This window comes from Apteryx mantelli, chromosome 7 (assembly GCF_036417845.1).
Source record: "Apteryx mantelli isolate bAptMan1 chromosome 7, bAptMan1.hap1, whole genome shotgun sequence".
Classification (NCBI taxonomy): domain Eukaryota; kingdom Metazoa; phylum Chordata; class Aves; order Apterygiformes; family Apterygidae; genus Apteryx; species Apteryx mantelli.
Window position 1 is genome coordinate 39,371,676 of NC_089984.1, and position 14,238 is coordinate 39,385,913.

The 14,238-nt window shown below is 33.3% G+C and overlaps 1 protein-coding gene across 2 annotated transcripts in view; it reads left to right on the forward strand.

The window, feature by feature from the left end:
- Positions 1–11,108, forward strand: part of WDR11 (WD repeat domain 11) — a 55,031-nt gene extending 43,923 nt beyond the window's left edge. For both annotated transcript variants that reach the window (XM_067300324.1, XM_067300325.1), the window contains exons 21-29: positions 610–672; positions 1,909–1,974; positions 2,777–2,948; positions 3,230–3,325; positions 4,259–4,424; positions 5,389–5,486; positions 6,515–6,660; positions 7,579–7,658; positions 8,816–11,108. In XM_067300324.1, the coding sequence (XP_067156425.1) occupies positions 610–672; positions 1,909–1,974; positions 2,777–2,948; positions 3,230–3,325; positions 4,259–4,424; positions 5,389–5,486; positions 6,515–6,660; positions 7,579–7,658; positions 8,816–8,973 (1,045 nt within the window). In that variant the 3' untranslated portion in view covers positions 8,974–11,108. The remainder of the gene's footprint in view (positions 1–609; positions 673–1,908; positions 1,975–2,776; positions 2,949–3,229; positions 3,326–4,258; positions 4,425–5,388; positions 5,487–6,514; positions 6,661–7,578; positions 7,659–8,815) is intronic.
- The last annotated feature ends 3,130 nt before the right edge of the window (positions 11,109–14,238 follow it).

The following is a 14,238-nucleotide window of genomic DNA, read 5'->3' on the forward strand; positions in this document are numbered from 1 at the left end:
AGGCGAAGAGATTGTGAATTGTGGTGGGTGTAGGAATTCATAATGTCTGCAGATTTGTGGCGGTGAGGAAGAGATCAGTGCTAGAAGGACTAACCAGTTGCAGATGCTTTAGTGCCATTTATATATTTTGTGAAACGGATAAGGCAAAGGGATAGGGTTGATGATACAACTGTAAACAAGGAAGAAAAAAACAGGAAGAAGAGGTATAAGGTGTAAGAAAAAGGATTATAAGACAAGAATGTAACTGCTAAGGTCTCAGAATTGGAAGGAGTGGTCTCAGAATTGGAAGGAGTGTAAGAGAGAAAGGTGATTTAATAGTGAACAAGGTGTTGATATTTTCAGGGTACTTCATTAACTTCAAGGTGAAAGAATAAAGAGAAAAGGGGGAAAAGAAACATTAGTGGCACTGATTCAGTGAGGTTGAGAGAAAACAAAGATGGTCTTTAATTGTGTTTTGTAACTAGTAACTAGAGAAAAAAATCTTATATGAGTTGCTTCTGTCAGAATACAATAAATGGTTTCCACGTATGCTCTTGTGTTTTCTACTACCAATAATTCTCTTTCATTTCAGATAATATTGTCAATTTGGTAATTTTTTTTTTAATGCAGTGATTATCCAGAAAATGAAAATATTAAGAACCTGATTCAAGAGCAACTGAATTCATTGTCCAAGTAAGAATCTTCTTATTAAAATTACTAAGGTATTGCACTCAGAGAAGGCACAAAACCAAAATTTATGATGATTGACAACTTAATGAAAAAATAATGCTTTTTGCCTCATTAAAGATAAGCTTTGAGTAATGGCAGCTTTTAGTTTAAGCATATTTAATAACTTTTATGTAATTCCTAAAGATGACCCTTTATTCATTTTTTAGAAAAAAATAATTTTTATTTTTATTTTCTCTCATATAAAAATAAACCATAATACATGCTTAAAATATATTTTTTTTAATAAGCAAACTATCTTGAAGTAGTTTGTTAAATAATGACTCAAAAATCAAAATGTACTGTTCTGGCTATGTAAAGTGGGTTGGAAGTCAGTATTTTTAACATGGACTTATAGCAGTGGCTGCCAACAGAAGATTTAAAGATACTGATTGGAATCAGCATATAATTTCTAATTTACTAGTGAGCATTTGCAATTTATTAAGCAGTGCTTCTCCGTGGTACACGGTCATTTGATGTTGGTCCAGACTGTGTTGGACTTGAAGGACACTGCTACTTAAATATTCCAAGGTTTGTTAAGACATTTAAGCTCTGAGGCAGAAAAGACACTTTTGAAAATATTCTGTTGAAGATATACCTCTGGAGTAATGTTCATGCTCTGGATGATTCTTACTTAAATTGCTCTGCTTACATAGAAATCAGATTTTGGCATTCCATTTAAATTATGAAAATTATTATTTGAAACCAGGAAACAAAGGTTTTCAATTTTCCTTTCCTATTTTCACTTAATAGAATAGTTTTTCTTTTTTTGCCAATCTGAAAAATATTTAGAAAGCCTGTATGCATGCGTGTGAACCTCTTAAACTATGGCACTGCATAATTATATAGTTATTTGTAATTATTTTAATCTTGTAGCCTGTAGAATCACTGCAAACTAAATTACAGCTTCTTATACACCCATGTGGTTGTTCCCTTTATTACAAAAATAAAGTGTTTTTGACAGACTGACTGTTGCTATTTAAATTGGTTGAGTGGCTTGCTCCTTGAGATTTAATTGTATTTCAAATTATGTATACTTCCTGTTGCAACTTTTATTTGATAGATACTTTTTTCAGTTCTGAAAGAAGCTACGCATTTTATTTTTTGATTTTTCATTTATTAGGTAATAAATGCTATTTGTGTTTGGAAAAAAAAAAGTGCAAAGCATTTTTACAGATTACTTACAATTTTCTCCTTTTGCAGTGACATAAAGAAACTTTTGCTTGATCCAGAGTTTACTCTATTGCAAAGATGTCTTCTAGTTGCAAGGTAGCAGAGATTCATATAACTGTATAAAGTGTTTCTTAATAAAATCTTCATCCTATTAATGCTTATGAATGTGCTTAAATTTTAGTAATCAACTAATTCTCCTCTAACTCAGGGCACTTGCTGAAGTACTTGAAATTATGCATGCGTTTTAGTGTTTTCAAGATTGGGAATGGAAATGTAACCTTACTGAGACACTTGGTTTCATTTGCTGGGTATAGAGAACTTTCTTCAGTCTTGGTGGTACTTTTGTAAATGCAGTTCTACTAACTGCATTAAACTTATTTGTACAGTGCCCAAAAGTGTAGCTCAGACCTTCACATCATACAGTATATTATCTGCAAACACCGGGAGGGCCTGTTCTTTCTTTCTTTTTTTTTTCCTCCAAACTTACCTGTTCTGTGTTATTTTTCTGCTTAAACTGTAGTTAATTTTAGTTGTCTACAGTCACAGAGTTTTTTCAAATTATTCCTAGTAACTTTCTTGTTGTTGAAAGAGGATATTAATGATTAAGTGTAAAATCATAATTAAAAAAGCAGTTACACATGTATTTATATGCTGGACATTCCCTTGTAGCTTTATGAACAGATCACTGAATTTGTTTTCTCTTGTAATACTATCTTACTTACCTAGTTTGCTGAATGACATTCTGTAATCTTTTTTTGTAATTTGCCACATTGTTAATGCAAAGTACTTCTGGTGCCCACAAGAATGCATCTTCTTTGTATAAATATGTTTTAAATTTATAACACGTGGCATATGAAAAATATCATTGTGTTTCTCATCCTGATTTTTATCTTCTCAGACTGTATGGGGATGAATCTGAACTGCATTTCTGGACTATTGCTGCCCACTATTTGCACAGCTTATCCCAGGAAAAACTTGCAAAACCAGTGGATACAGCTGTACTTCAAGAAAAATTGGTCAATCCATTGGATATATGCTATGACATACTGTGTGAAAATTATTACTTCCAGGTATTTCAAGGAGTTAAAAAATATTTTTAATAAGAATGTGATCAGAACAATAAAAGGTCATCTTTATAACTTTTTTGGTAACTTTGAGCTTTTCTCTATACATTTTTCACTTATTAATAACATACAGCTTTGGATTAAATCACTCAATATTATTTAAAAATAGGGGATTTTTGAAACTCCCAACATGTTTACGTATTTTCGAAATGCTTATTTTCATCTGTTCTATTACTCTTATGCTTCTGATTTTTTTATTATTATTATTATTATTATTCTTTGTACAGAAATTCCAACTCGAAAGGGTAAATCTCCAGGAGGTAAAGAGATCCACATATGATCACACCAAGAAATGTGCTGACCAACTTCTTCTCTTAGGCCAGGTTTGCGGGCAGTATTTGGATTTTTTGTTCTTTTTCCCTGTCCTTTTCATATGCTTATCCTATTCAATTAAGGTTATGTCTGTTTCAACTCATATGTGTCGCTTCATAGCTGTATTCCCCCAGTGCATAGTTTTTGCTGTCTTAGTATGTTATTACATTGTAGACTGACTGTAATGACATGGCAGATGATAGTGGTCACATATAAAAATCTTTCCTTGTATCTTATTTCTGTAATTATTTAAGCCATCAACTTGATTGACCTCAACTAATTGACTTATCTAAAAGTTAGGTACCTCATTATAATGAACAGGCTGAGATGGCATGTCTGGAGAGTGATTCATCCCATTCAGAGATAGGTATCTACAGTCAGTGTAATGAGTCTTCCTGGTTAGGTATTCCTCTGTAGCATCTTCAACAGTTCATGGAGAGGCAGCTACTCTACAATAGATGTTCTTCTTAAGTGACTAACATTTAAATGCATGTTCACCTTTATTTTAAAATAACAGACATTAAAATCAGTTCTTGAGATCCTGGCCAATTTCTCTATCTTTATTTTTTATTTCTTCTCTGCTTATTTTAAATACTTCTTATCCTGTTATAACTCTGTGAAAGATGATGTAAATAAGGAAGTAAATGTTCTGAAGTAAAGTTTTCCTTGGCCCCTTCCAGGACTCTTAGGCTGATTAAACATCTTATATTCATGATGAGTCTTTAAATGCTATCCTCACTAGGGATGCTTTTCTGAAATACAGTCCTAGTCATTAGTACACTGGTAGATATTTCTCTAGTCTGTTTTAGAATAACTTTCAGTGTTATTTCTTTCAGGTCTTAAAAAGTTTTAAATACAATTTAAAGACTTTTTTAAAGTGAATATGTCATGGTCAAAGGTTTTTGTTTGTTTGTTTGTTTGTTTTTTCCCCCCCTCCTTTCCAGACTGACAGAGCAGTACAACTACTGTTAGAAACAAACTCGGAGAACGCACATTACTACTGTGATTCACTTAAAGCTTGCTTGGTCACAACTGTCACCTCATCAGGTCCATCTCAAAGCACCATTAAACTGGTAGCAACCAACATGATAGCCAATGGAAAGCTTGCAGGTAAAATGCAATTTGGATTTTCTGTTTGCTTGAACTAGTAATTCTGATTATTATTGTGAAGGCTGCTAATGCAGCTGGGAGAGGAAATGTCCTGTTATTATAGATCTTGTATGTTGTATATTTTATAGTATGTGCTATATACAGTGGTTAACCCAGAAATGAGCAGCAACTCAGTTAAAAGTTCAACTCATTTTGACTCTTTTTTTTCTTTTTGCTTGAAATCATATTTCTGGAGTGATTCTCTTAGCACTTGTTTGCATGCACCAAAAGAGGTTGAGCATATAAAGCTACATATTTTCTGTTTTCCTAATTAAAAAAGTAAATAAAAATTCATGTCTTATTTTTGAAGTTAAAATACAGGCTTAGTTTCATTTCCATTTCAGAACTTGCTTCAAAAAGTTTTTTACATGTATTTTTATATGTACAGATTAATTTCATGTATGAGTTGTTCATAATATGGGATTGGGTGAAACATTCAAAGACAAAGAAAGTACATATGCCCTTTTTAAAGTACTTTTCAAGTACTTTTTCAAGTACTTTTTTAGTACTTGACTAAAAAAGATACTTTCCACTCTATGGACAATGTTAACACTTCGCTGTTAACAATTACAGTATGGACAACATTAAACATAAAGGATTTTTTTTCCAAAATCAGTTTTTCTGATTTATAGAGATCATAGTCTTTTTATGATGAGAAGTTCAGTGAACTTCTTATCATTTCAATTTATGGTAGAGATCAATGGGAGCTTTGTGAGGTACTTTGAAGCTCTTCAGCCTAGGGAAGAGCCTCAGCACCCAGGTTGTATGGAGAATCAAGTAGTAGAAACTAGGGTTTTTCAACATCTTCATATGCAGGGAAGGAATATAACAGGGATCCTTTTTCTGGGGATGAATGTTCTCCTCACACTTATATAGTAATTCTTTTTTTCTTTGGCTTATTATATAATTTGCTTTTATTTTCTAGAGGGTGTCCAATTGCTGTGTCTGATAGATAAGGCTGCTGATGCCTGTCGCTACTTGCAAACTTATGGCGAATGGAATCGTGCAGCATGGCTTGCAAAAGTTTGTAATTTCTCAATTTTTAGTTTATTAACATAAACTACCTGCTTAGTAAATGTAGGTATGAAGGCTGCTGTCAGTGTTAAAATTCTCAAAAAACTGAAGCATCAATTCAAAATAATATGATCGGTTCTTTCCGTGCATTAATTTATATCAAGCCAATCCATTCAGTCAATATTGACAGATTCTTGTGTAAGAAAACTGCCATTCAGCCTCTTGACTGAAGAGATATGCCCTTTTCAACCAAATAACAGCATTGGGGCCTGAAAATGGCTGGAATGCTCAAATTGCTACTTTTTGAGCAGTGATTTGTCAAGTTGTTCAGATAACACATATATAAGCTCTACTGGCATATAACTGCAGCAGCACAGAGCTTGTCATAAACTGCAAAAACTCACTCTTAGAAGTGGATAAATGCTTAGGCAGTGAACTTGTACTAAGCTTCATGTAGTATGTTTGCTCTTTTTAAAGTTAGCACTAACCAAACAAATTTGCACCAACTTCTAGTACGTAGACATAGCTATGGTAACAGTACCTTGACATACCTTTAATTTTCCATATTAAACTACATAATGGACAAGAGTTAATCAGGATGATCTTTCAGTGTCTCTAAAGTTTCTGTGATGTTTCTCCTGCAGAAAGGATGGAAAAAAAAGTTTGAGTTTTCTAAATTGATGAGTTCCACTCTTAAGAAAAAGGGGGACATTTTGTGTTTCAGTCTTCAGCAAAAGATAAAGAATTCTAAGTTCTTGATATTCGAGGTTTCAGGAAAGCCTTGCCATAAAAATAATATTAAATAATCGCATGGAAATGTCAAGTGACTTGATTGGGCTTTTTTTCTATACATATTTTTCTTTCTTTTCCTTATTGCATTCATTCAAGGAATTAGTGTATTTTTTTTATAATAAAATTGGTAATTTGAGATGATGTTATTTCTGCCTGAAGGACTGAAAAATGGAAGGAAAAGGAAAAAGAATGCTTTCTTAAGTTAGCATCTGAGAATTCATAACTGGATTTTCCATCTGTTAAAGGTTCGTTTAAACTCGGAAGAATGTGCTGATGTGTTAAAGCGTTGGGTAGATCACCTTTGCTCTCCACAAGTCAACCAGAAATCCAAAGCCATTCTTGTCCTCTTGTCACTTGGATGCTTTACAAAAGTTGCAGAGATGTTGCACAGGTAAAGCTGAGAAAGCATGATCTATATTTTTTCTTGTCTAAAATTGTCATTTGAACATATGTCACTCAGAAGCAAAAGGGATTTCCACAATTTAATTTCTGACATTTGTTTTCATTTAGAGTAGTTGGATTTTTTTTATTTAATTGACATTCACCTCAGCAGTGCATCATTTCTGTGTGCTTGTACTGATCTTTTTGTTGCATTTGCAGGAAAAATACTGGCATTCTAATTTACTGCAGCCTTTAAGATTGCTAGCACATTTTGACCAAGCAGTAACAATTTATAGTAGCTGCGATTAGTTCTAAATAAGTTAAGCCTTGATCTTTCAAAAATTTTGTATCAAATGTCAGTTCCTTGGGTTCAAGGAGGAGTGGGATGCAGGGTGGTGTACGAAGCTTGGTGAGAGAGCAGTGCCACACTGATGGGTAGGAGGGGTGTGCATGAGGGGACAGTGTGACGTGTTCCTACATACTGCCCCAATACCGCAGGGTAGCAGCACATCACTGTGTGGGAAGCACTGAGCAGTGTCATCAGGTAGCGAACTGTCAACACCCTGTGAAGCATGAAGGTGCCGAGAGCAAGCTGGAGCAATAGGGGAAAATGAGGGCATAATATGTGATGTGGTACTGTGAATATGTGCATGGTGGCAGCTAAATGGTGGCATTGTTTAACCGTAATGATGTTCAGAAGCCCGGTTCAGCCCTTGGTGAGGAAGAGATTTGCCACTCCAGAGCTATGTGGAAAGTTTTAGAAAGCCTGTACACAAATGACTTGATACAGTGTCCTGGAACATTTTTGTTTTCATGTCCTAACAAATTTTTTTCTTCTCTTCTCTTCTCTTCTCTTCTCTTCTCTTCTCTTCTCTTCTCTTCTCTTCTCTTCTCTTCTCTTCTCTTCTCTTCTCTTGACATTCAACAGTATGAGGTACTTCGATAGAGCAGCTTTATTTGTTGAAGCTTGTCTGAAGTATGGGGCATTTGAAGTTAATGATGATACAAATATCCTTTTTCTGAAATCATGTTTTTCATTCCTGTACTCATATACAGTTTTGTATGACCCAATTTTACATGCGCTAGAGTGCACAGGAATAGAAATTCCTATTTTTGTTTTCCAGGGTGTGTAGTTTGAAGGGATAATTAGGAAATATGTGAAAAGGAGTCCTTTGCATAAATCCATAACATGACCTCCTTCTAATATTCTGCCACTGTTTTCCAGCACTACTGGAAAACAAACTAAAAGTGAAAGAAAAAAGAGTAAAAAGAATAAAGAACAAATGATAACATGTTCTTTGCAGAACTTGGTAATTGTTACTTCAAAGCATATAGTGAGATCAGTGGTTCAGTTGTCTTTTAAACATGGTATCTCAGAAAAAAAGAAATTTCAATACATTGAGTCCTTCTGCACACCAGCATAAGGTTCTGCTGACTGAAGTTCTTTATGAAGGGGTCAGTTTTGATATAAGGAGCATAAGGAAGGTTAAAAATCAGAATTCAGGATGAGCTGAAAGTGTAATAAATAATTCAAATGGTATCTAAAGTATTCCCCAGTACCATCTACACTTATAACCTGGTGTTACGGAAACTCTGAACAGTCATTATTACTTACTACGTATACCTAAATAGAAAAGTTAGAATGCATATGTAAATAATATTTGATTGTGTTCTATGGAGTCATCACCAATGTCATCTCATAAATAAAAAAGCCACTAGTAAGTCATGTAGATAACTCCATGTGCATCTGATCAATGACCACGTCTTGTAGTATGTTCGTATAATTTCTTAATTTCTTTGCAAGTTAGGGCGTGGTAGAATGGTGAGCTGCTTATGTTCATTTGCGTTTTATCTATTTATATTTTATTTCTATTTATATATTATTTTAGTTAATAATACTTCACATGTCACCTGGTAAATGCTAATATGCAGTCAATAGCAGCATTTAAAGCAACTTTTTTTGTCTTTACTTGTGCTGAGAAATATTTTAGATGGAATTTAATATTCCAATATTCCAATAATTCCATATTTAATAATTGTTCCAGCACAAGTAGTAATATTTGGCATTTTCAGTTTAGACCTTACCTCTGTAAGGAGTGAGAAAAAATGGGTTCTGAGCTTTTAATTTTGCCTTCCACTTGTGTTTTCCTTAATCCTTCATTTACATAAACTGATCCATGCCGTATTTGCAGATTATGCCAGGAGCTTGAAGGTCCTGGGCTTTAAGCAGGGAGCTATTCTCTTTGCCTCAAAAGCGGGAGAAACTGGTAAAGATTTATTAATTGAGCTCAAACAGCCTGAAGAGGAAGTGACACAAGAGTAACAGTTTATCATTAAAAGGAGATTTCCTGTCCAACAGGATGAGATCAGTCAGGATGAGAGTCCGCTGCGTGAAAATGAATTTTCTCCTGAATCGCTATAATAGCTGATATATTTGATTTGAGCAAAAATTGTTAAGTATGTGTGGAGGCAAGGTTAAGAACTGATTATTAATACACTTTATCTCATTTTTATGTTTAAATTGTCTTCATCTTCAAGAGAAGAAATGGAAACATATGATAAAGTTGTACAAGAATATTTCCAACTTTTTCAACTAAAGCAGAGATGTGAAAATTTAAAAATTTGCTGAAAGAGTTCTAAACATATGTAGAAGTCTACATTTACTTCTAAAAATCAAATCTTTGTAGATACTCACTACTATTGTATTTGTATGTGTAAATGACTCAATCTGTACTATAAAAATGTAAGTATATTTAAAGAATAAATAGAGATCACAAGGCACACAGTTCTTCTTTCCCGGAAAGCCATGTTTTCTCGAATCCCATTTTTCTGTTTAAAATTATTGTATTTTAAATGTTCACTGTATCGACATTTTCATAACTGTCTGAAATGGAACCTTTACTGGGTTTAGTTATAGAAATCATGCAGTTTCTGAAAATCCATCAAATATCCTTTGTTCAGTCAAGATATTCTTATATTCCATGTTATTGTTACATGTGCATTCCCTTCACACCTTAGGGACTAAATTCTGCCTTGTGTTGACTGGTTACTGGGATCAAAGGACCGGAAGCGATTCTACCTCAAAAGCAACAAGCATTATGGTTCTGCATAATACTCTTGAGCTGCTATTGCTGTCTCCACTGTTACTGATTTATTTCCTATTTGATTGTGTCATTAACAGTAGGCAGAAAGAGCATTGCGCAAAGCCAAAATGTTGGCATTTTAATGAGGTACTTTTTAATGATAACACTTGTTATGGTCCGGATACTTAAGGATGTCACTGATGACCTCTTTTCATTTTCATGCCAGTATTGCATCAGAAGCAAGATAGCTTTCCACAGTATCATAATGTTTAAATGTTTGTTTTCATTACTGTTTCTCATGTCGGACGTATCTTTTTTATTTATTACTGAATTCATTGAGAGATTTTACAACAGAAGAGTAGATGTTAACGTTAAATCATACTTACAAATTGAAGACTGAAGCATGTGAAAACTATTCTTAGCTAAAAAGACTTTATTCCTCTTTAAATAAAGTTGTTGGAGCTACTGAAGTTTATTATGCAGTAGTGGAAAGAATATCATGTAAAATGTCTCTCGTTGCTTTGAATGTAATTCATGCATTGTTTACTTAAAGGGCATTGGATTCTCCTTATGCCTGAGTATTTGTAGATGCATATTCTACACTCCTTCCTTGAGGAGCACCAGCTTCAGGACATCTTTTAACTCTACAAACCTTTTCTTTCAGATCTAAAATAGCATTTCTGATAAAACTGGAAAGGTTTTTTCGATATCATTATTTTCAGTAATGATGATTTTTATACAAATTGAAAATGTGAGTTTTGTTTCTCTAAACAGAAAACTAAATGTTTTAAGTATAGTGTGTCTGTTTCTTCCTGCCACATATTACATACACCATAAAGTACATTCTGTTCAATGTATTGCAAACAAAGCTTATATAGTTACTCTAGCTTGGGAAAATAAGTATACAATGAAATTTGCCTTAAGCATTAACTGGAGAACAACAAAGTTATGCAAAACTGCCTGTCATTAACAATGGGGTAAATTCTGGCTCACATTGACTACTACTACAACACTCCTCAATTCCCACTCTGGTTCTCAGAAGCAATGCTCATAGACACAGTTACTACACGGTTAATATAAGCACACTTGAATTTTGTCCTCAACAAACCACCTAGAGCTGTTTGTCATTAGGTCTCTGGGAAAAAATCTGCTTTAATATACAGTTGGAATTATAAATCTGATATTATGTTTTTAAAAGAAAAACATTGCAAAGGTCTTTTAATACTGAATGTTTCTATATACTTTTAAGTGTGAAGACTATGTGATACTCCATGTTGAAACCTATATGAAGAAAATATAGTGTAAAAGTGTTTGAAAAATTCATTTAGATAATAGTGCAGTTACACTACAATAATAAACCAGACTTTGAAAATTTCCTGCATGTCTTGATTTAATACAAAAATGCCATCAGTTTTACTTGGTCCAAATGGTGATTGTGTTATTGTTGTTCTTGTTTTGCCTTCCAGACTAGAACTATGCTCATGGCTAGTTTTAGTAGACGAAGTGGTTATCCTTTGTTAATGTTGGTTACATTTTCCATATTATTACTAATGAAATATTGGTTGTAATGTTGGTTAAGGTCTAAGGTCTAATGTTCGTTAAGTTGTAATTACCAACCTTAATTAACAAACCTAAAATTAATGGCAGTTAAATTAGAGCAGGGCATTGTCCGCCCTTTCCAATCTTTAAAAGCATGGATATAAGCGATGAAAAAAAAAAATACTTCCTTTTTATTTTCATGCTACCCTACAGACTGCTAATACAAGACTTTTTCACCCTTTTCAGCTGATATAAGCAAGCTTTGCCCTTCTTGATTTTTGTTGAGATAGCAAGTACTTCCACATCACTTAAATCAGTGTAGATAATCAACTTTTCAAAATATGAAATGCATTTGACAACAGTGCTGAGATCCATGTCAGTGAACTCTTTTTTTCTCTTTCCTAGTTCAGGTAACTTTCCTCTTGGTTCTTATGGTACTTCTGTCACATTGGCTTAAAAGTTGTTAAAAAAAAAAAGAGAGAGAGAGAAAAAAGAGAGAGAGAAAAGAGAGAAAAAAAAGAAAAACTACAGATGAATGTCTGATGTATAATTGGAGTTTTACAGAATGGAATATGAGAAGCTTCTCATATAATATGTTTAAAGGACAAGCCTGAGAGTTTGGTATGTGTAAAGAAAGTGAACTAAAGCAATAATAGAAAAAAGCTTCCAGTAAATACGATTTTAACCTCTTTAAACCCCTGTAAGAATTCCTTTCCCTAACCACTATGAATAATACAAGTGGCAGTTAAAGTTTATGATCTGTATTTTCCAGCTTTTGTGTTTTGAAGCTTCTGTCAAAACTGAAGTCTGTAATGCAGCTACAACTATGGAATCTGTGTTTGTCCATTCTTGGTAATGAAGAAACAGTAGAGGGTTTGCAATCCAATGTGTAGAGAGTCTTCATTCATCTCTTTTTGAACATGGGTCTCATGTTAAATAAGCTTGTTGTCTGATGATCTGAGCAGATTATTTGGTAGCTATTTTAAGATTTATTTATAAAAGGCCAGGACCTTTGTTTGTAAATAAGGGGGTTTTGTTTGTTTTTGACTGAATGTTGTTGTCTGGATGGAGAACTTGTAAAATAGATTTTATGGCATAACTAATTGTGGTTACCCCTTTTATTATATTACATGAATCATTTTAGACTTGTATGACCAAGATTGCTTCATAAATAAGTAATGTGCATATGATTCTGCAGGGATGTATAAGCTGACTTCATCTCAGTGAAGTGTTTTGAAATTTGCACGTCTTTTCTGTGAAGCTCATTCAGTCCTGCAGGCATTTTCTTTTTCTTTCTAGATCTCTGCTCACATTCAACTAGTGCCCTTTACAATCTGAGAGGTCTGTGTAAATATTATCATGGGATTTTGAGGATATTACTTAATTTAATTTTTGGTTTTTTTATTCTTGATGTAATTCTTAAATAATTTGGACTTACTTTCTTTGATTCCTCCTTTTATGATAATTGATTTTTTTTTCTAATAGCAAACAAAAAGTCTAGAAAATAGTTTAGTAGCAGCATTTCAGTATAGCAAGACCTGATTAGAGTTTATTTGGAACATGGTATGTGACACGATACAGGCGCAATCTATGTAAATTAGTCTATCAATTAACAGTGTCTAAAACTGCCTAACTTGGATGAACTTCTGAAGTACCTTTTCAAAAAATTAAAATATATATCATTATATATATTTGATTCATGGGGAGTAATCTATGGAAAAGGAAGAACTGTACTATTTTATTGCAGTGTAAAAATGATTAGTACTATATTGCAAATAAAATATTTATAATTCACTTTCATTAAAATTCAAAACATTTTTGACAGTCTGCCAATGTAAAGACTTTGCAACTAGATAGAGGCATATATTATATATCAAGGAAACCTAGTCCAGAATATTGTGATCAATATCTGAGTAAACAGTCTAAGAGATGTTGTTTTGCAGGAGTTGACCCTGGAGACAGAAAAACAAGAACAATCATAGATTCTTGAACAGAAAGTGGATTTGGTTTGGCAATTGCTATCTGCAGCAAAATTGTGTTCTAAAAGCTCAACTAAAATTTTAGTTGATGACGGGTAATAGTAAAAATTTGGCAGTAGAATTCAACACAACTTGATATTAACATGAGCACTGTGAGAGCATTCATTAATGAGTTCAGGGTAAAAATTCTGTATCGATCTAAAGATTGGCATAAAATTCTTTAGTCATACTGACTCATTAGTATCTTGAATTGTGACTGCTTGAGAGTAAGTTGTTCACAGTTTATACTTAAACACTGAAGATACAAGCCATAGCTGTGCTATTTTCTAAGTAGCTCAGCTGGTATTGCTGGAGAGCAGAAATTTCAAGCAGAATTAAAAAGGAAAGAGCTAAGATTAAAAAGAGTTGGCATGTAACATAGTTTTCTTAACGCAGCATGTTTTATAATTAGGTTCCATGATTTCACTCTATGAGGGTTAGTGAAAATTGGTACCTAAAATTCCTGTCGAATTTTACCTGTAAAATTCCTTTTTTTAATGAAAGCTAAGCTAAAGTTTTTATATTTAATACAAGCAGAACAGAAAAAAAGAATATGCCCCACAATGTCTAAATGATGTATTTAACTTCATATGGGAAACCATTTAGCATCCTACTGGTCATCAAACTTTTATCCAGGTTATTATATTTTTATTTTCATTGAGTATGCTACGTTGATTTTATTGACTAATGATTTTAGTGACTTACTAATCAGGTAAGTTAATGTAGTCTAAGTATTGCAAAGTGTAATATTTTTAAAAGCTGATACAGATGGATCAGAAAGAGTTGAGAAAACAAGTAGGCCTACATTGGTTACACTCAGGCCTTATCCTGCAAAAGTTTTTGCACATATAGCTGTATTCATTTGCTGTTCAGTTTATTATATAAGTGAATTAATAACTTGAGTTAATAATAGCAATTGAATAATGTGTTTAGTTAACTGTGCAGTGG